The sequence below is a fragment of the Vulpes lagopus genome, chromosome 21 (assembly GCF_018345385.1).
Source record: "Vulpes lagopus strain Blue_001 chromosome 21, ASM1834538v1, whole genome shotgun sequence".
NCBI lineage: Eukaryota > Metazoa > Chordata > Mammalia > Carnivora > Canidae > Vulpes > Vulpes lagopus.
In genome coordinates, this window is record NC_054844.1 from 10084985 (window position 1) to 10105760 (window position 20776).

Genomic DNA, 20776 nt, shown 5'->3' on the forward strand with positions numbered 1-20776 from the left:
AGGAAAATTCATAAGGAAGAAATCCACAAGCAGTGATTGCTACATAATGCAGTCTTATGAAAATGAATAATACAGAAATGTTCTCTTTATCATGTTTGCTAATTTAATGTCATTTCACCATGTGATAGATGTTTTCTGAAAATAAAACTGAAGCACCCTAGTTTTCATTGCTGAAAAATAAAGGTTTATAGTAGATTATCATCACTAGCATTAAACCCCTAAAATTGATTTCTCTATAAATCAACAGTCACTGGTTGTGATGGTGTTATTTGCAGTGAGTGCCCCCTGTGATGACCGTGCATATGGGTATCCTGAGAAAGGAGGTACCTATAACAAGGAGCCAGTGATGTGCGCAGATATCACAGTCTCTCTTCCACTTTCCATGACCTGATTGGATAACTCATCTTATTAAAATTTTATTTACTCATCTTTCGGTATGTGCTGATGACAAACTTGCCTTTTGAAGAACATCTCTACACAGAAATTTTCCCAGAATCTATTCTCAAATCACACACATTTCACATTATTTACATTTATTATTATTATTAAATCTTTAGTACCTGGAAGGCATAAACATGAATCAGATGGAATAGGAGCTGAAACTTATTATAGACCTTCATGAAGAGACTGACTTTTGCTCTCGTCTTCAGTCTTTCTGAAGGAGCATCGAGGACAGTAATTTGGATATGGTACTGAGCTGAAAATATTTCTTTCCTGGAAGAAATTCCTAGAGAAAGGACACAATCATTGGAGTTTCTTTGAGAGAAAGAGAGAGAGAAATTGAAGTTGTGAGTTGGAGGAAGGTGGATAGAGGGAGGGGAGAGATAGAATCTTAAGCAGGCTCCACTCAGCAGAAAGCTCAATGCGGGGCTCAATTCCAGGACCCTAAGATCATGACCTGAGCTGAAATCAAGAGTCAGATGCTAAACTGACTGAACCACAAAGGATGTCACACACATTTATTTCCTCTATTTCAGTAAGTTTCTCACTTCCTTCAATATGAAGGAAGACATGGAAATAGGGAGATGATATTAGATGCTAAGAAGGAAGAACACTAGAAAGTTATCTCTGAGTCAAGAAGGTGGATGACAACTTTATGAGATTCTGGGACTGGTTGGTACATAGATAGGACTTCTCTGTGACTGGTAAATATATGCATGAAGCTCAGAAATGCTGGTGATCCTGAACAAGAAACATGAAAATCCTTCCTCCACCAGTCAGAAAAATTGCCTTTCCTATTTTTCTCCCATCTTCCAATGGCTTAAATATCCTTTGCATTGAGTTTGCTTGGCTCAACCTTTTTGCTGAATTTTTGTATAAACATGGATCATATGAGAGAAGATAGGAACTGAAACCAAACTAGTACAGGTACACATAAATAGACTAACTTCTGTTCTGATCTTCAATCTCCCTGAAGAGAGCTTGATATTGTAATTATGATGGGAGAGTCAATCGCTTCCATGTAATGGTGCAGGGAAACTAATGGAGGCTCTCAGGCTTCACTGTGGCCGCCCTTCTTTCACATGCACACCGCCTCAACTCTTTGCAGTCCTTTGAGAAAGCTTTTCCATTGAGGATGGTCACACAGTCCCTGTTTCTCAGACTGGTAAAATCTATTATAATCTCAAACCTTAAAGAAAAAAAAAAAGAAAGTTTAATCAGATCACTGGTAACTTCTAAAATGAAATGTTAAATATCCAGAAAGTACATTGGGAGTACTCCTAGATTGATAAAATTATAGAATAGATATGCAGAATGAATTTACTGGAGAGATGGGGTCACCACGCTCTTCCTTTTCAGCCCCTTAATGTCCATACTTCTCCCTAGAAGCAAGCATCAGTTCATCTAAAACAACAAAAATTGTTTCTAACTAAAACTAAGATGCATGCTATAATATAAATTTATCATATGATTTTGCCATCATTTGAAAGGTCATCTACTTTCTCTGTGATTCAGTTTAATCAACTATAAAATAAAAAGGATTACATTAAGAATGTCGCATCTGCTGGGATAATAAATCCTGTATGATAATATAGGGAAGAAAGGTATCTGGCCAAACATGGCTTCAAATTGTAATATATTTAAGTATACATTTAGCTATTTGAAAAGATATCACACACAATCTTATCTAATGCTCAGATAAGTAAACGCTCACATAAGTTGGATGCTTAACTGACTACACCACCCCAGTGTCCCTCAGAAACTATATTCTGAAAATTGTGTGCCCTATCACACTGCTCAGAAAGCCAAGAAATCTGAGGTTTGTTTTTGTTTTTTTGTTTTTAGATTTTATGTATTGATTCATGGGAGATACACAGAGAGAGGCAGAGACATAGGCAGAGGGAGAATCCGGCTCCCTGTGGGAAGCCTGATGCTAAACTCAATCCCAGGACCCCGGGATCACTCCCTGAGCCAAAAGCAGATGCTCAACCACTGAGCCACCCAGGTGTCCCGAAATCTGAGGTCTTATATTACCTCTGGGTATTGATAAGTTGTGAAGTTATGTGGTCTTAGGTCAGTTACCATCCCAATCTAAGTTTCAGTTTATTCATCCATAAAATATCTCTTCCCTCATCTTTCTCCTCCTCCTCTTCCTCTTCCTTCTTCTCTCTCTCTCTCTTTATCTCTGTCTCTGTCATCCTCCCTCAGCAGAGCCCAGTCACTTAATTACTAATGCTCTAAAGGACTTCAGACCCTGAAATAAAAACTCTGAAAGCACCCAGACAGAGAACTGCCCCTACTATTTTACTAACATTTTGTATGTCTCCTTCACTCGTTCACAAGCCATTCAAAAGCAAGCACTGTGTTTTATTTTTATACATCTTTGTACATCCTCTTATAAACACAGTATCCAATACAAAGCAGATGTTTGATTAATGCTTATTGAAGCAAATTGCTGAACTCAGTCACTCAAGTGAAAGCTCTCTGTTAAATGCCTTTCTCATCAAATGTGCTGAAGGCTTACAGTTCAGAGGAGTAAGGGGCTCCATCCATCCACAGCCAGGCCTTGCCACTGCCGTTGCGGGATAGCCCTGTCCAATAAGAGTAGAAAAACTCAGAGTAGCTCTGAGGCATGGCAAAGTCCTGTGAAAGGCACACAAGAAGACCTTTAGCTTTAGAGATGTTATACTATAATACACAGAGATGTGTAGGGCCAGCCAGCACTTTTACCCTGAGAACAACACATGAGTCCTGCCCCATATAGGTCATAGTACACTTGAGAGAAAAAGTGTGTGTGCGGAGGTCAGTTTGTCCAAGTTAAAGAATTTATCTTGTAAGTATGGAATATATACTGATATTCTAAAACCAAAATCACATCAATCAAAATATATAAATAACCCATTATTTTCAAGTCACAGAGTAAACACTAAGATTTATATTAAAAACATGGGGGGCAGATTTACTCATGGGGTGAATGGAAGAATATGGAAAGAAGAGGGTAAAAACGGGGAAAGTATTCTTTATAAACATATGCAAAAGGGACTGGCCAGAAAGGGGGAAAAAATAATGAATTATACTTTAATGTAAAAAGAGGTAAGAGAAAATTTGGAAAGATGATTTATGTCTCAGAAAACGAAAGGGAGAAAGGGAAATTTTTCATATATATATGTGTGTGTGCATTTATATTTTTGTATAGTATTCATATATACATTTATACTCATATATATCTATCCTGAATCTTTTAAAAGATTTTATTTATTTATTTGATGTGAGGGGAGCAACAGAGGGAGAGGGACAAGCAGACTCCATGCTCAGGGGAGTGCCTGACTTGGGTCTTGATCTCATGACCCTGAGATCATGACCTGAGCTGAAATCAAGAGTCGAATGCTCAACAGACTGAGCCATCCAAGCACCCCTCTATATTGAATATTTTTTAAGTTACCTTCTTCCTTCTATCCAGCCTTACCCTTTAACATAGATATTATTTACATTTATTATCAATTTTAATGTCCTTCCTTTCCACTATACTATGAGTTCCTTAAGGATACATACTTTGTTTTATGTCCTCAACCCTTTAGATAATTAATGACATATGACATATGGTTCAATAAAAGATTATTGGGAATAGATATGAAACTATCACTAAGCAATAGTCATCTAGTAGGTATATCAAAAAAAAAGTATAGTTGAAATTATTTCCAATTGTATAGTAGACACTTCAAATTAAAAGTTTTTAAAATAAATCATATGAAAATTACTTAAATATATATAAATCTTTGAAGTGCATGAGACAAAACCACTGTATAACTTTCACAATATTTCCTACCATTATATGTAATACAATTCAGTTATATATCTGATCCTCTTTTATGCTAAAAGTGGAGGAAACAAAGAGAATAAGAAAAACTAGGTGGGCTTATGGTAGGGACACATTGTCTTAAATAAATTACCTTCTTTTCTGCCTAAATTGAGCCATTAAGAAAGTATAAAAAATGTTATTTTAGTAGATGAGAAATATTGCAGAGTTGCATTCATCACAGATTTCAGAAAAGTGGGTAGGAATTAAGAGTAACTAGAAGGCTGTTAAGAATTTACATAGTGAGTTGGGCATTTATTTCGATTAAATAATCCCTTATTGATAAACTACTTTGTGCCAAGACTTCTGCTAAAACAATGATAAATAAATAACAGTTACACTGCTTAAGAGATTAAATTCAAAGGAATAATAAATATTTTTTAAAAGGGTGGGAACAATGACATGATTTTAGAAGTTTATCTTAATTACGTATACTTAATACATGCCAATTTATAATTTTACTTTCACATTTGCCTCAACTAGTCTATGTTAGGTTTAAACTTCTGAAGGACAATATGTTTATTTGCAGGTTGTAGTAATGATTTAATTAATTTTTTTTCAATTAAAAACTTGTCCTTTTATAATGGAAGAATAGGAAATGTTATTTTCATCTTTCTGACATTACCTCAGTATTGGGCCCTTCTTTCCCAAACTAAAAGATGTAAGAAATTAGGGATTTTTTTTTTTTTTCATTTCTGACTGATGGGGATTTTGGAGAGCTTCCTCTCATGTTTCTAAGGTATGGAGAGGGGAACGCCTTTTGTAGTGAGGAGAACTCCTTTTACATACCTCAGGGAATCACTCAAAACAATAAGAATAAGGCTTAGGTCTTGATTGCAGTAAGTACAAAAGTCTAGGGACATTGACTCCTTCGAGTCTTTCCTACAGGTCTTTTAAGAATCTCTTTTTGAGAAAAATTCAAACACTGATCAGCATCTTACCAGCACTTCTTGCGTGTTTATCTTCAGCATGGTCGCGTTCTCAGCAATGCAGAAATATTCACAGCCTTGCCAACTCTTGCTTTCTCTATAGAACCGGTAGCATTTGTCCCCATGCCACTTCCATTCTTCTGGACAAGGGCTGCATCTGTTTTCTTGGAAAGAAACCAATTTTAGTGTTATTTTCTATCCAGGTGTGCGATCTTTCCTCTCCTGAAATTATATGGTATTGATGACTCAAAAAAGAATCAATTTCCTTTCTCTTAGATATTTAATTGCCCACAAATGATAGCTACAAATGTTTACTAAACACTCTATATGCCAGAAACTGTAATTGGTACTGAGTATATGGTGAAAGTTAAAGCAGACACTACAGCTTTCATGGAATTTGGAATCTAGCAATGAATGATTGGAACTTCCTTGTTTCTTGCCCTATATAATTCAGCACACAGAGCATATTCAATTTCATAAAGAACTTTTCATATGTTCAAAAACTCATTATGTCTTTTCTTTAAAAAACAATTGAAGCTTCCACAATTTTCTTCATCAAAATCTTCTTATATAATTGCAAAGGATTTTTAAAATGCAGTATATGTATACCAATAAGATATGGACTCTTTTCTCATTCTAAAGACAAGTAAATAAAATTTGAGAAAAAAAGACATAAATACTAAGTAAAGTATGAATTAGAATGGTAAATTTCCATGTGTCAGAAATTAAGATGGGCACCAAAGTCAGAGAAGTAAGTGCACAGGTGAAGGGTGAGGTAGACTACATGAATAGAGGCTGTAAGTATAGGAACTAGTCCCTGAGAGTCATGGTTTTTACACTGATGAGGATACACAGCATTGGGCCTTTGAGATTTGTGACTTGTAATCGAGTCCCTTATGGTCAGATGGGAACTCAATCATTTCATGAAAATGTCTATATTTTAAAAACAATCCAGTGTATAATCACTGTATAATGTATGGGTATATCAAATCATCGCGTTGTACACTTTAGATATATACAACTCCATGCGTCAATTATTCCTCAAAAAATTGAAAAAAAAAGAAAAGAAAGAAAATTGTAACAAGTGAGATCACTAGTCATGTGGAAAAGAATCACTTAGAGAAGTGGAAGTGTGCCTGTGGGTGTCATTTTACTGGGTAACCACACAATCTGGCTGTCTGGTTAGTGTGGGAAGTGGAAGAGGAAGACTTTATCCTAACTTAAAGTCCTGGAAATAAAAATAAAAAGTGGCAACTTAGAAAGAATGTTGCTTCCTATCCATGCAAGATGACCAGAACAGAAGAGAAAGGCTAACTTGAATAGAGTTAGACATTATGAAACCCAAAACCGACAGGAGGAAAAGGCACAGGAATGAGGTGATGCTTTCAGCCTTGTCCAGCTGTGGTTACCAAAGCATGGTTCATCTCCCCCTGGAGCATTTTTAACCTGATCCCTGTATGATTCTTAAAATGTGAGAACTATAGTTATGAGCTCATTAACTTCTTAAGGGGAAAAGATTTATGAACACATTATGAAATGTATACTACTGTTAGGTCTTTATGTGCCAAGATAAATTGAGAAATAACCCTGTATTTTATTCACTTGCGGTGTTATTTTGGTTATTTGAAGTTAGTTGTTTTTATTATTTAAAATGTCTGAATTTGAAGAATCCTTTTATGTATTACAACACAGACATATCCGAACTAAACAATTCCAACAACTGGGGATGACCTAAGTGTCCAAATTCTTCATGAAGTTTGCCAGACAACTAACTAAATGACATGTGATGCCCAGGCACACAGATGGGAAAGTCAGCTCTACAATGACAGCTAGCCAGAGGGCAGAAAGAGGTGATCACACACGACTCACCTCCACTTTTGTTATAGAGTTCACGACACAGTTTTTCAGCCACACGCTGCAGGATTTCTGCAAGCTTCCTGTTCTTGGTTTGGAGGGATTGCAGCTGTCGGGAGAGATTCCCCAATCTTTCTTCCTTGTGAGAAATGCTGTCTTGCTGAGTATTGGAAAGCTGGTAGATCTGAAAAACTAACCCAGGTTACCAAGTCAGACTGGACAGCTGATTTCTTCATTTGTCTTTCTACTTTTCACATATAGAGAAGACAAAACCTCATATTGTTTAAGATCTCATACTCTGAGATTTCATATTGTCTGTGTTCAAGTTTCAACTGTAGCACATAGTAAATTGCACTGTCTCAGGCAAATTAATGTTTTACATCTGTCTTTTTATCTGGATATGTAGAATCATAGTAATGCTTTCTAACTTCAGGACTAAATTCCTTAACCATATTTACTGCTCAATAACTATTTTGTGTATGCTCTTAAACTGCTGCTTAACCTAAAACCACAAATCCATTGATCTATTAACATATTATTGACAATGTACTATATATTGTTATTCATTCATTAAAATAGTCATATTATCATTTCCATGGTTTTATAGCTTCCAATTTGGCTCAGTGAGAACAAGCAATTTCCTTAATATCACTTGACTGGAAAATTTCAACATTTAGGTTTAAATTCCAGATTTCTAAATCTAAGTTGAGAAATTCTTCATGAAAGTTGCTTTATAGTTGCTTTATGTACCATAAGGATGGTGGTTATAAAACAAATTATATCAAAATGAAGTAAAAATTGGGGGGCCATGGTAGAAACACTAAGAAATATATTTTTTAATTAAAAAAGTATAATAACAAAGGAAAAGTTCTAACATTTCCTAGAGAAAACAAATGTTTGACCTGCTCTTCAATGTAACCTCTTACCTTAAGCCACCTTTTTCACCTGCTCAGGCAATATTACTGTAGAGTGTCAATGCCATGAGGCAAATCCACCCACTTCCTTTTTTTAGTTTTTGAACTTGTCTTTACTGGTGTGAAATTTAAAGACTTTTTCACATGCATTTTTCCTTGTTTGGTTTTCACAAGATTTTGCAAAATGATTCTATTATTTCCTGGACTTTTTGGAAAAATACTGTAGAAATTAAGGACCTAATCTGTTCTTATATTGAGGGAGTAGATATAAATGAAATCTCTTCCCTTTGTATGAGCTGCTGGGTCATGCATACTAAGAGCAAAAACCACTTCCTGTACTCTTTTGTAGAATGAAAGAGGGCTAAATCATGCATTCATAAAAATTGCTGATTTTAGGGTCTCAGTCCTTTGAGCATCTGACTCTTGATTTCAGCTTAGGTCAGGATCTCAGAGTCTTCAGATGGAGACCCTAGTGCGATTAGCATGGAACTTGCTTAAGATTCTCTCCCACACCCCATGCCACTCCCTCACCATAGACTTTCCTTCTGCCCTCCTCAAAAAAATTGCTGATTTTAAATACCAACATGTAAACAAACAGACAAAACCTGCCTATCTCAAACACAATGTAAAAGTCTAGCTGGCAAGTGATTGCTGTATTTTAATGCTTCTTTCACTACTCATTTCAATGAGTGCTTTAGAATAAGGTACATTGAATTATTCACAGGCTTCAGAATTAAAGTTAAAAAAAATCCGTAACAAATATTCTTCATCCTAGATACACCTTAGAACCAGAATTCTCCCCCAAGTCAGAGTGCAGACTTACACACCAGCCCCAGGGCTAGCAGGCCAATCAGCAGCACCAAACACAAAGACAGCAAGGTCAGGGCCACTGGACGCCAGACTGAAGAGGGAGACCGGTGCCCTGCAGGGAACAAAGGAAAAGGCAAGATTTCACTTTTTTTCTTCCTCTTGGATCTATGCCACCAGTAAGCCAGAAGACCTGGTTCTGGGAAAGAACAACAGCAACCAGGGGCTAGATAACACTCCCTCTGGCCTCAGAAGCACTATCAAAAGGTCCAATGGCCATCCTCACTTCCACAGCCCTATTCCCTCACAAGCCCTGCCCATTGCCGGAGCCCCACAAGCCTCGATTCTACTTCACATGGAATCAAGTTATGCATTGCGCTTATCTTTATAAAGTTGCTTGCATAACCATCTTTTTGTCAAAATTTAAGTTATAAAAGATGTGGAAATCCCTGAACGGGGAACAATTTTTCACATCATCAAAGAGATGAAATGAGTTCGTTGTTAGTTTTGCAAAACACCTCCCCAATGAGTTCCGTATGTGCTGTCAGTAAGAAAATTGCATGTCAGTAAAGAGAAATGATCATTTTACTGTTTCCTTTTTTGGCATTTCTTTGTTGAAAGTTCCTCTTTTGTGAGGATTTTATTCATTCATTTGATTTATATCTCAGCAAAAATGGATTATAGAGAGACATGATCATCAATTTCTCAAGGGTGGAATTAAGCTATCTCAATTTTGAAGTTAAATAATAAATGCCATACCCCCACGAGTTTGCGGAGGCTCTACTGAGTCAACAGTGAACCCATCACCTAGTGAGTTTAGCTGTCAATCTAAATGACAATCAGGAAAGGGAGATCCTTCCACCCTCATCCTCTCAGGTACTTGTAGCATCTAGCATTGTGATTAAAATGAAACAAAGGAGAGCAACACCCTAAAAAAATTTTTGATGTCTCCAAGACCTGCGTTTTACTTCCTTGGGAATTGAAGTCATGTTCTAAAACAAAAAGATTAAAGACATATAAATTCATCTCCTCTTTAGCAAAGTCCTCTACATAATGTATTCTAGGTATAGAGATTTGTGTTACATATTATTTCCAAATGGGGAATGATAAGTGGGAAAGGTAGTATGGAAACGGAGAATGTGATTACTATCCTTTGGAATTTACAATCCAGCAGGAAAATAAGGAAAAATCATGGAGACATTGAGATTGATAAATTTTAAAATTTGAATCTTAATTTCTCTTAATAATCATCACCGTTGGGATCCCTGGGTGGCTCAGCGGCTTGGCGCCTGCCTTTAGCCCAGTGCGCGATCCTGGAGACCCGGGATCGAATCCCACATCTGGCTCCCGGTGCATGGAGCCTGCTTCTCCCTCTGCCTATGTCTCTCTCTCTCTCTCTCTCTCTCTCTCTGTGTGTGTGTGTGTGACTATCATAAATAAATAAAAATTAAAAAAAAAGAATATTAAAAAAATAATCATCACCGTTAAAAACTTTCAGTGGATTGCATTAAAGATAGAATAAAATCCAGGATCCCTGGGTGGCGCAGTGGTTTAGCGCCTGCCTTTGGCCCAGGGCGCGATCCTGGGGACCTGGGATTGAATCCCACATCGGGCTCCCAGTGCATGGAGCCTGCTTCTCCCTCTGCCTGTGTCTCTGCCTCTCTCTGTGTGTGTGACTATCATAAATAAATTTAAAAAAATTAAAAGAAATTAAAGATAGAATAAAATTCAAACCACTTTTCATGAAGATTCAGATTTCTCTCTTTAACAAAATTAAAATTTGATTATTTCTCAATTTAAAAACTTCAAATAGCTTTTTTGCACTTAAAATTCTATGAGTCTTTTTCTTCTGGACCCTACCTAGATCTTTCATCCTCTTTTTGAACTATTCTCCCCTCACTCAAATGCTCTACACACAGTGGCCTCTGTTTATCCTTGAAACAAACAAGCTTGTCCCAGTCCTAGTATCTTTCCATTAGCTCTGCCTCTGCCCTGCATTAATTAATCCTCAGAGCAGTTGTTGGTAGGTTACACTCTGCTACTCAGTTTTCCATTTAAATGTCCATCCTTGGGAGTGCTCCATGAGTTCATTTCTAATATATAAGCCATTACATATGTTTTGTAAAAATAAGATTATTAGTATTTTCATGGCTTTCATTTGTTTCTTTTCATCTCTATCCTCCCCCTCCTTGAAGGTACATTCCATGAAAACAGTGATCTTGTCTGTCTTGTTCACCAGTATATTTCCAGTACTGAAAGTAGTGCCTGGCACATGAGGGCCATATACATATTTGAATGTGGATATGAATGAAGAACGAAATTGTGAAAAGTTAATATTACTTAAATTATATAATTTTTACAGAGGCACAGAGGATTATCTAAACTGTTGATTTTTTATAAAAATCTTTTGATCTTTCAGCAGTATTTCCGACAGCAGAAGGGGGACTCAACTAAATTCATCTTCTAACCATACTGGTCTCTATTCACTGACTTGTGTGAGATTCTGAACCATGAACAGATATTGGAGATATTTGCTTTCTCTCTTCAATTAGCTGACCTATATGGTTTGGTCTAAATTTTCCTGGAAACTGTTGGTTTCTCAAGGATACTTAAGAGTATCTCAAATCAGAAGCACAGAAAAGAACAAGAATATAGCTTAAGCTGAACATCCCCTCTAAATCCCCAGTCTCCTGAGAGTTCTGTGTAGCCCAAGAAACTTAAGTAGGTGGATGGCTCTAGATTCCAGAAGTACAAGTGCATATGTGGACCAACCACCAAGATGGCTTTATTTTTCTCCATATATCTTATTATTATCAAATATGTTATATATCTTACTCACTTCTTTTGGTTTATAGCTGTCTTAATTATTATAGTCTGTTTAGTCACTAGAAGAATATCAATTCTAGCACCTAGAACATCAGATGAAAAAAGCTCAATTAATGTTAAATGAATGCGTTGCCTATATATAAATATCTGTTATATGCCTATATACTCCTGCGCAAACCTATTTATATTATTACACATCTGAAAGGCATAAACTATTTTTTAAGATTTTATTTATTTATTTATTTATTTATTGGAAAGAGAGAACAAATCCTCTCTTTAGGGCAGAGGGGAGAGAAAAATCTCTAGCAGAATCTGTGCTGAGCAGAGCTGGAAACAGGGCATGATTTCATGACTCTGAGATCATGACCTGAGCAGAAACCAAGAGTTGGGCACTTACCCAACTGAGCCACCCAGGTGCCCCAGGCATAAACTATTTTTAAAATATTGTTCGTTTTTATAATTGATATTTCCCTTCCCAAAATTATAAATAATAAGAGGAAAAAGAAAAAGAACAGCTGTAGAAATCAACCAAATTATCCCTTAAGAAACCTGTTTTTCCTTGTATAATATTGGGGCAAGAGAAGTGCTGATCTTCTGCTCAGAGAATCAAAAAGAACAATCGTAAAATCTTACTGTGAAGTGAGGGTACAGATTTAAGGAATTAGAATATTATTTAATAATAATTCTATCCATGTAAAGAATAAATATATTATCCTTCTTAAGGTTATCTCTAGGACAGGAGATGAAAAAAGTATACGATATCTTCTGCTAAGAAACAAAGTTTTAAAAATTCCATTCTAATGAATCATCTTTCCCTGGTCATTTGGAAATTTTTCTATTTTGACTCTCTTCTCTCTCTCCCTTCCTCCCTTCTTCCTTTTTTTCCCTTCCTGCCTCCCTCTCTCAATATTCACAATCTCTTTCTATCTCAAAACCCAGAAAAACACAACCCTAAGGAGTTTCTATAGCAGATATGGTCATTTCCTAGGAAATCCAGCTTCTATGTTGGAAAGACTATGAAGTTGAAAGTTTCATTTAAAAAAAAAAAAAAAAGAAGAAGAAAAAAAAAAACATTAGAGAACAAATTGAGGATTGCTCTAGGAGAGGTAGGAGGGGGAATGGGTTAAGTAGGTGTTGGGGATTAAGGAGGGCACTTGAAATAATGAGCATTGTGTGGTGTTCTATGGCAGTGATGAATCACTAAATTCTATATCTGAAGCTACAAAACCCCCCAAAAATGTTTCATGTCTCTTTTTTTTTTGATGATGATACTATTTTTTAACTATAGATTTAATATCCCTAAGCTTTATTCCAAGTGCCTTGATCATAATGAGGTCTCTCTCTAGGGACTATCCCCACCCTAAAATAAGAAAAAATAAGCTGCCTGGGAGGTGCTTCAGTTTGGCTTGGCTTTATTGTGGTTTTAGTTTTTAGAAGAGAACCCCTATGCTGTCTCCTGAGGCATGTTTAGAAAAAGGTGTGGACAGGGCAGGAATGATATAAACATCCTTAGGAATAATAAGATATATATAGAAAAAAAAATTCCTGTATCCTTTTACTATAACTATTCTATAAAAGGCTACAGTGCTAAGGTTAAGTTTTGAACACAAATTCCTTTGTAAGAATAAGAAACTTTGTAGATGAAGAGTTGTCATACACGAGCAGTTAGTCTTCATCGGGCATCAGAGAGAGGAAATTTTATAGACTTCTATTCCCAGGGCCTATGAGAAATGAAGCATGTATTACCAGACGTAGTCTGTTAGTATGACTTTGAAATAGAAAGCATAATAAAAGCTGGAAAAGCAAGAAAATTTAAATAATTTGCAGAAAGCCACATCAAAAACTAGGAGCAGAACCAGGATTAAACTGTCATGCTTAACACCACACTTTGTATTTTTCCTCTTGACCAGAACTCACAGACAAATCAGGACTAGACTGGTGATGAAGTTCATAATATTTCAGAAATTACTTTTAATATTTTTGAATCATGAGATATTGCAGATTGGATATCTGACTTTGGGATATATTTTAAATTTTTAAATGTTGTCTTTTTAGCAACTTCTCTTTATTTCCTTGATCCTCACTTATGGCACATAATAAATCTCATGGGAGAATATTCAAGGTTCCATGAGTTGAGGGTATTTTCTGGTGTTCGTGAAAATATAGGTATATAGTCAAATATATATGTAGAGAGAGAGGAAAAGAGAGTAAAATTTAGGTGAGTCAATTTTATATTCCAATTAAGGAGTTTCATTTATGAAATATTCAAAAATAACATGACTATTAATAACAATTGCTAACAATCCTTGAGTCACTAAGATAAATGATTTATATGCATTATCTCATATCTTACAACACCCCATGAATAGATACTACTATGATCACCATTTTACAGGTAGTTAACCAAGTCTTAGGGGGCTGAGCTTACCCAAGGACACACAGATCCTGATAACAACAACTCCTGAATGTTATGGATACTGTAATGTTTCATTGGGTTCATCCAAAAAGTATTTAAGAGAGCCCTATTTTTCACTTTTGTTTGGATTTTTGAAAACTACTGTACCTAGGAGTTGCTTAGTCTCCTTTGGTTTGCACACCTGGTAAGTGATGGAGCCAGAGGTACTAATTCTTCCTTCCAGATCTGAATATTTTAAATAATTTTCCCATCCTCCCAACAAATCCCACATTAATATTTGCCCTTACAAGCCAGTTCCTTATGAAATTATAGGAAGACTCTAGTGTTTTAACTGCTTACTACTTTTCACTTCTTTATTGTGAAATATCTCAGGAATAGCCACCTACAATTATACATTCTCCACTCTATCCCCAAGGTGAAACTTTCTAGGGTGTAAATTTAATTTCTTCCTTAAGGAAAAAATGTTTCTTAGCATGCTATATAAGACCCTGCATAGTAGGATTAAGTCCCACTTTTTAGCCTCATCTGCCCACATGCCCCCTCGTATACCCCTTCCTTTGATGGCTAACCATTCTTTAAGCCAATAATCTACCTTGCCATTGTGTTTGAACCATCTGATGATGATTCACCAAATGATCTTATCCTGTTCTAAATTCGCACCTCATTTTTTCCCTCTGAACTCTTGTCTTTCTTAATTTACCAATAAATACATTGCACCAAGCTAGCTCCTACCTATCTACCTTTATCTCTGTACATATAGTCCTGACAACTAGTGCCCATCTTGCTCTGCCTGAAAAACTTGGACTCAGGCTTACCGACAAGAGCGAATGTCATTTCATTCAAAGATACCCACATGAGTAAAACACAGTCAGTAACTTATTCATCTCTACTTGCTTCTTGGTCTCCTACATATATCCAATAACATTAAATGCATTTTGTTAGAACTAATTCAAATTATTACTTCCACTTCTCCAAACACCTAAAAGTAGGATCTTCCCATAAATACAGAAGACAAATGGATGATTGCAAGAGAGGGAGCAGTTGGGAGGATGGACAAAATGAATGAAGGGTAGTAGGAGGTATAGGTTTCAAGCTATGGAATGAATAAGTCAGGGATAGAAGGTACAGCATAGGAAACATAATGGATGGTATTGTAATAGCGCTGTATGGTGATAGATGGTAGCTACACCTGTGGTGTCAAATCACTATGTTGCACATCTGAAACTAATTTAACGTCTCGTGTCAACTATACTTCAATAAAAGAGAAGGATCTCCTATGCCTGCAGTACCACTTGATATTAAGTAGGCATATACTAAAGATTTGTTGAATCAATTAGATGTGATTTATGCCAGGACACTTCAAAGAATTTATGCTTTAGTTGGGGAAATGAAGCTAGAAAAATTTGAGAATATTATAATTAATATAGGTAGAGAAAAATAGAACTTGAATTTATCATTAAAGGGTTTTATTTTTTTTTTGTAAACCCAAATAGATTTTCATATTCTTTTGATAGGTCTATATTTAGTCTTCAGTAGAAATTTTAGCCTATCAGTGATTTTATTCTCTCTCTCCCTAGTACATTATTACTGTGACATGCTCTTGCTGCACTTCTTTTCAAGCTACAATTGAGTTAGAATCTCACATCTTAAAAAATAATTTGGGCAGCCCCGGTGGCTCAGCAGTTTAGTGCTGCCTTCGGCCCAGGGTGTGATCCTGGAGACCTGGGGTCAAGTCCCACATTGGGCTCCCTGCATGGAGACTGTGTCTCTGCCTCTCTCTCTCTCTCTCTGTGACTTTCATGAATAAATAAATAAAATCTTTAAAAATAATAATAATAATTTTAGGTACACCTGGGTGGCTCAGTTGGTTAAGCATCTGCCTTCTGCTCAGGTCATGATCCCAAGGTCCGAGGATTGAGCCTCATATTAGGCTCTCTGCTCAGCAGGAAGCCTGCTTCTCCCTCTCCCTCTGCTTATGCTTTTGCTCTTTCTGTGTCAAATAAAGAAAGAAATAATTCTAAAATGAGCTCACAAAAACTCATTCTACCTCAGATTTAACACTTTATATTTTCTTTTTATAGCTGGTTCATCAAAGAGAGATTTTTTTAAAAAAGAAAATGACAAATATTTATTTTCCTATTTGACTATGTTTCTTTCAAACCCTTGCTATTAAGAATTACCAATAATCAATTTTTCTCCTTATTGCTAAAACAAAAAATTGTTTTTAGCCTTCCTTTTACTTGAACTTTCTGCAGTATTTACTGTTTATTATTTTTAAAATTCACAATTTATTATCATTGACTTTTCTGTTTCTCATGAAGTTATTATTTTTTGGCTTCCTTAATGTCTCTCTCTCCTGGATGGCTTCTATCACTACCAATCATTCTTTGTAGCTTTTCTTGGAATCTCTCACTCATCCTTCCCTTCATTTGGTAAGAGAATCTCTCCTAGGTACTCTATTCCTTTGGGTTTTTTTTTTTTTTTTTTTGTCTTTTTGTTTTACATTGTCATCTTCAGTGATCTTGCTCATTCTCAGAAAGTGTAGTTCTTACCAAATATCAACTCCACCTCCTTGGCATCTGATTCCTCCTCTTCATTCCTATACTACTTCAGTTCAGATTCCTCTAATCTCATGCTTAGACTAATGTAAAATACCTAGCTATTAGCTCATCCAGTTTCCTACTCCTTCAACTCCTCCTCCTCATTACAGCCTAGATGGTCTTCTAAAAACACAAAAGCCATTATGTTACTCCCTGCTTAAATCCCTACATGAGTTAATTTTACTGAATTAGAATCAAAATACCTGAGTATAACATAATAGGCCCTTTATAACTTCCCATACTTCCTTCTTGCCAGCTTCCTCTCTCTCCAATTCTACACCTCAGCCAAAACACATTGCTTATAGTTCTCCAAAAATACAGAATTAGGTATGAGGACATTGTCATTCACTTTTCATCTTCTAAATTGTTTAGCATTTTTAAAGATGAACATAACTTTTATATTAAAAAAATGAAAGAAGACAAATAAGTGTACATAATTTGGTTTTACTAATTCTAAAGAAAAAAAAATAATTTTCCAGTCATGAGGTTATTATGTTATTCAACAATATTATGTTGAATTTAAATCCTATGCATTGCCAAAATATTCCTGGAGTGATTTTTGCTCAGTTATTTTTAACAGCAAAATTATATCAAATCATTTTCCTAAGAAATAATTAAACTTCTGTGGCATTCCTCTACATATTTGCATTATTACAAGATAAAAACAAGGTATCATACGTGTAAGGGAAGATAACTATTTTCAGAGGCTGGCCTTCAAGACACTTCTTTGTAACCTCTACTCCTACTGTTTCTTCAGTTTTGACTTCTTATGGAAAGACTGCCAGATCTTTCAGCAAGTGTTTTATCCTGCCCCACCTACTTCTCCACCCTTGAGCTCAGTAGAACTTATTTGTACACCCTGTTCCTGATTATGCTAATCACCAATCCTTGTGAGAGTTCCTGGTTCTAGTCAAAGGTGAAATATGAAGTTATACACAAGCCACTTAAAACCACAGCCCTGAGAGCTGATTCTTCACAGGATTTGCTGGAGGAAAACATAACATATCTTATTACACATATCTGGTGCCTACAGAAACTGATATCCCAAAATTGTCACTTTGCTTCACATCAAGGAAGCTGGAAATCTCCATTATCTTCTTACAACTGAGTATATAGTTTAGGAAAAAGCAAAAAATAAAATAAAATCATGTTAGTGAGTCTCAGGTGGTGGTCATTCAACGAATAGAATGGGAATGGAAAGGTTTAACAGGGGAAAATGAAGAAAACTTAAAAGCTATGTGATAAAGAAGAAGTGGAAGAGAACAGTGAAAAGATATGTGCCCAGATTTATACAGGTGAAGAACACCTGAATGTGGTCAAAAGAAAAAGGACATACAGTCACTGAACAGGCATCTCTATTATGCCAACTGACACAGAACACTTAAGAATTCACGAGGAATGAAATATTGAAAGGTAATGCACATTTCTGGTGTGTCTGCAATATGCCAAGGACTCATCAACCTTTTACTCTAACCACCTTATAAGAGAGATATTTGAATTGAATTATAAAAATATTTAATTTGTGGAGTGCCTGAGTGACTCAGTTGATTAAGCATCTGCTTTTGGCTCAGGTCATGATCTCAGAGTCCTGGGATGGAGCCTCATGTTGAACTCTCTGCTTGGCGGCATGTCTGCTTCTCCCTTTGCCTCTCCCCCAGCTTGTGCTCTCTTTCTCTTTCTCATGAATAAATAGATAAGTAAATAAAATATTTAAAAAATATATTCAATTTGTTACTTAGCTTCCAACTTATACTTTTATTTCCAGGAATTCACCTTCTGACATAGTACTAAAAATATATTTTTCAGTCCCTAGACGAGAGAATTCATATACATAGAGAAGGATCTTATTTCCTGGGCAACTCAGTCAATGTAAGGCAGAAATGTCACTTGAGTTTTAACTTTATTATTATTATTTTTTTAGATTTATTTATTTATGATAGACATAGGGGGAGAGAGAGAAAGAGAGAGAGAGGCAGAGACACAGGCAGAGGGAGAAGCAGGCTCCATGTCGGGACTCCGCCGCGGGACTCCATCCCGGGACTCCAGGATCGCGCCCTGGGCCAAAGGCAGCCGATCCACCCAGGGATCCCCTGTCACTTGAGTTTTAATGGAAAAACCTCACAGTGGAACACAGACAGGACTAGGTTCTAATACCAGGTGTGCCGCTTACAAACTGTGATATTGGACTAGTTACTCAAGTATTTTGGGGCCTCGGTTTCTTTACTTATAAAATATAACTGATATTAAACATGTATATATTGAGAATTATGTACCTGGAATTATTCTAAACACATATATATCAAACACTTTTCTTATAAATGGTTGGAGTATAAGGTTAATAAGTTATGTTTTACATATATATATATATGCTGAGTTTCCCAGGAAATAAGATCTTTCTCTATATATGGGAATTCTCTCTTCTATGGACTGAAAAATAATAAAAGGGAGTGGGGTGGGATATAATTGAATCTGAGACCACTATTTAGATCATCAAATCACAGAATTTTAGAGCTAAAGGGACACTTAAAAAGTGTTTACTTTAATCCTTCCCTCATTTCACAGATAATAAAAGCCCAACATGACTCTCCTAAGGCCTTACAACTATAAGATGCAGAATTCTGACAACAAAATACCAGAGCTGATGTGTCTGCTTAGAAACCTCCCTCCAAAGCTATAAATTCAAAGCTAGTGAAAAGAAAACCACTGTGCCAGCAATTGAATCTTAGAAAAAACAAACATCTGTGTATATACTAAGTTTAATTTTTCAGATGTTCATACACAGGCACATGAGTTGTGGAAAGTCCACAGCTACACATAAATGTAAGTCATGAAAACACTTTCTCTTTCCCTCACTTCGCACATTCTTCAGAAAGATAGTTTATCTCACAGATTGCTCAAGAGTCTGACCAATCTGGACTCCCAGAGACAGAGTACCTGTGTGCCTGGGCTCTGGCTGCTGGGTTGTAGAAGAGGCTCGAGATTGCACACTCATGATGGTGTCCCCATCAGCATCCAGCATATCCCTTGTGCTGCTGTACTTGGCCTGCATCTGGATTCCTGCCGAGGTGAGGCTAAGCTGCAGTTTGATTGTCCCCAAGCTGCGTGGCTACTGTGAGACAGTACAGGAACTATGGCGTTGAAAGTCATTCCTAATGTTCTTCGCTCCCAGCGAGTAGCAGGGGGAGCCTCTGATTCCAGTTCCTGCCTGGAGAGGCCCAGCCCCTCTCCTGGGAACTTGTACTCTGAAGGCCAAATTGGTCAGGCAGAGGGGAAATAGCATGTGTTTTCTATTTGGGCGGTCTCTGTCTGAACAATTATTGAAGGGTTGCCCTTCTCAAATCTCCTTTGTTCATTTATTTGTAATTCCTGTGTAAGTACAGTGTAAAAAAGGCAAGCTCATATAATCACACAGAGATTCCTTGAGGCTCTGCAGAGCAATAATCAGACAATATATATACATATATATCACCTAGTCTCTTATCTACCAGATATTCCTTCAGTCAGTTAGATGAGGTTTAACTTCTGTGCCTTCATGAAAAAAAGAAGAGATCATAGAACCAGCCTCTTCCTTTCTCCAAAGGCATAGTATAAAGCATCATATACATGGAATGTCAGCACAGTCTGTTTGGGAATATCTATTGATTGTACTTTTTTTCATTTTACATAAAAAGGAGATTGAAATCCAGTTAGATGAAGAGGTTGTTTTAAAGTCACATAGCTGGTTAGTGGCGGTATTAGCTTTAAAAGTGTTCTCCTGTTGGACTTCCCCAGGAACAGAGTAGCTGGTAGGTGCCATTTTCCCTCAGCATAAAGAATGACCACCCCCAGGAACCAGTGTGGTGCCTAATTTTCTAATACACATACCCCTAACCCACAGTAATCCACCCATCCACACTGCTTCAGAAGATTTGCCCTTTCCAGGTAATCTTGCCTCAGTCTCAGCACCACAGGTGGCATCTCTGAGAAGACCAGCACAAACCTGGCCAACATTCAGTCTTTTGCTCCCAAACACTTTTAGGACCCTGGGCCAGCTTTGGTGATGGCAGTGGGTCCCATTAAGACCAACACACACTTTGTTAAAATTTTGTGCCCAGCCCATATATGCTTTACAGATCTGCCTTCATTAAGGCAGA

The 20776-nt window shown here is 36.6% G+C and overlaps 1 protein-coding gene across 2 annotated transcripts; it reads right to left on the reverse strand.

Annotated features, from left to right (window-relative positions):
- Positions 1-80: 80 nt before the first annotated feature.
- Positions 81-19878, reverse strand: CLEC1A (C-type lectin domain family 1 member A). Of its 2 annotated transcripts, XR_005984900.1 has the most exons (7): positions 19578-19878; positions 8818-8916; positions 7096-7272; positions 5239-5390; positions 2966-3084; positions 1389-1630; positions 81-727 (listed from the first exon to the last, which is right to left on the reverse strand). XR_005984900.1 is itself a non-coding variant. In XM_041736503.1 (6 exons), exons 1-6 carry the CDS (start codon positions 19690-19692, stop codon positions 1480-1482), a joined length of 813 nt encoding a protein of 270 aa, XP_041592437.1. In that variant the 5' UTR covers positions 19693-19878; the 3' UTR covers positions 81-1479. The 2 variants fall into 2 exon arrangements, 1 of the variants encoding a protein (XP_041592437.1); XM_041736503.1 differs by having other exon boundaries at positions 81-1630.
- Between the last annotated feature and the right edge of the window lie 898 nt (positions 19879-20776).

What these genes read in the sequence shown, in the direction of transcription:
- CLEC1A (XM_041736503.1), bottom strand. Translation starts at nt 19,692, where the DNA reads ATGCAGGCCAAGTACAGCAGCACAAGGGATATGCTGGATGCTGATGGG. An exon ending in GCCAGAGCCCAGGCACACAG is followed by an intron (nt 8,917 to 19,577) that starts GTACTCTGTCTC and finishes TGTTCCCTGCAG; the next exon opens with GGCACCGGTCTCCCTCTTCA. An exon ending in GCTAGCCCTGGGGCTGGTGT is followed by an intron (nt 7,273 to 8,817) that starts GTAAGTCTGCAC and finishes AACCTGGGTTAG; the next exon opens with TTTTTCAGATCTACCAGCTT.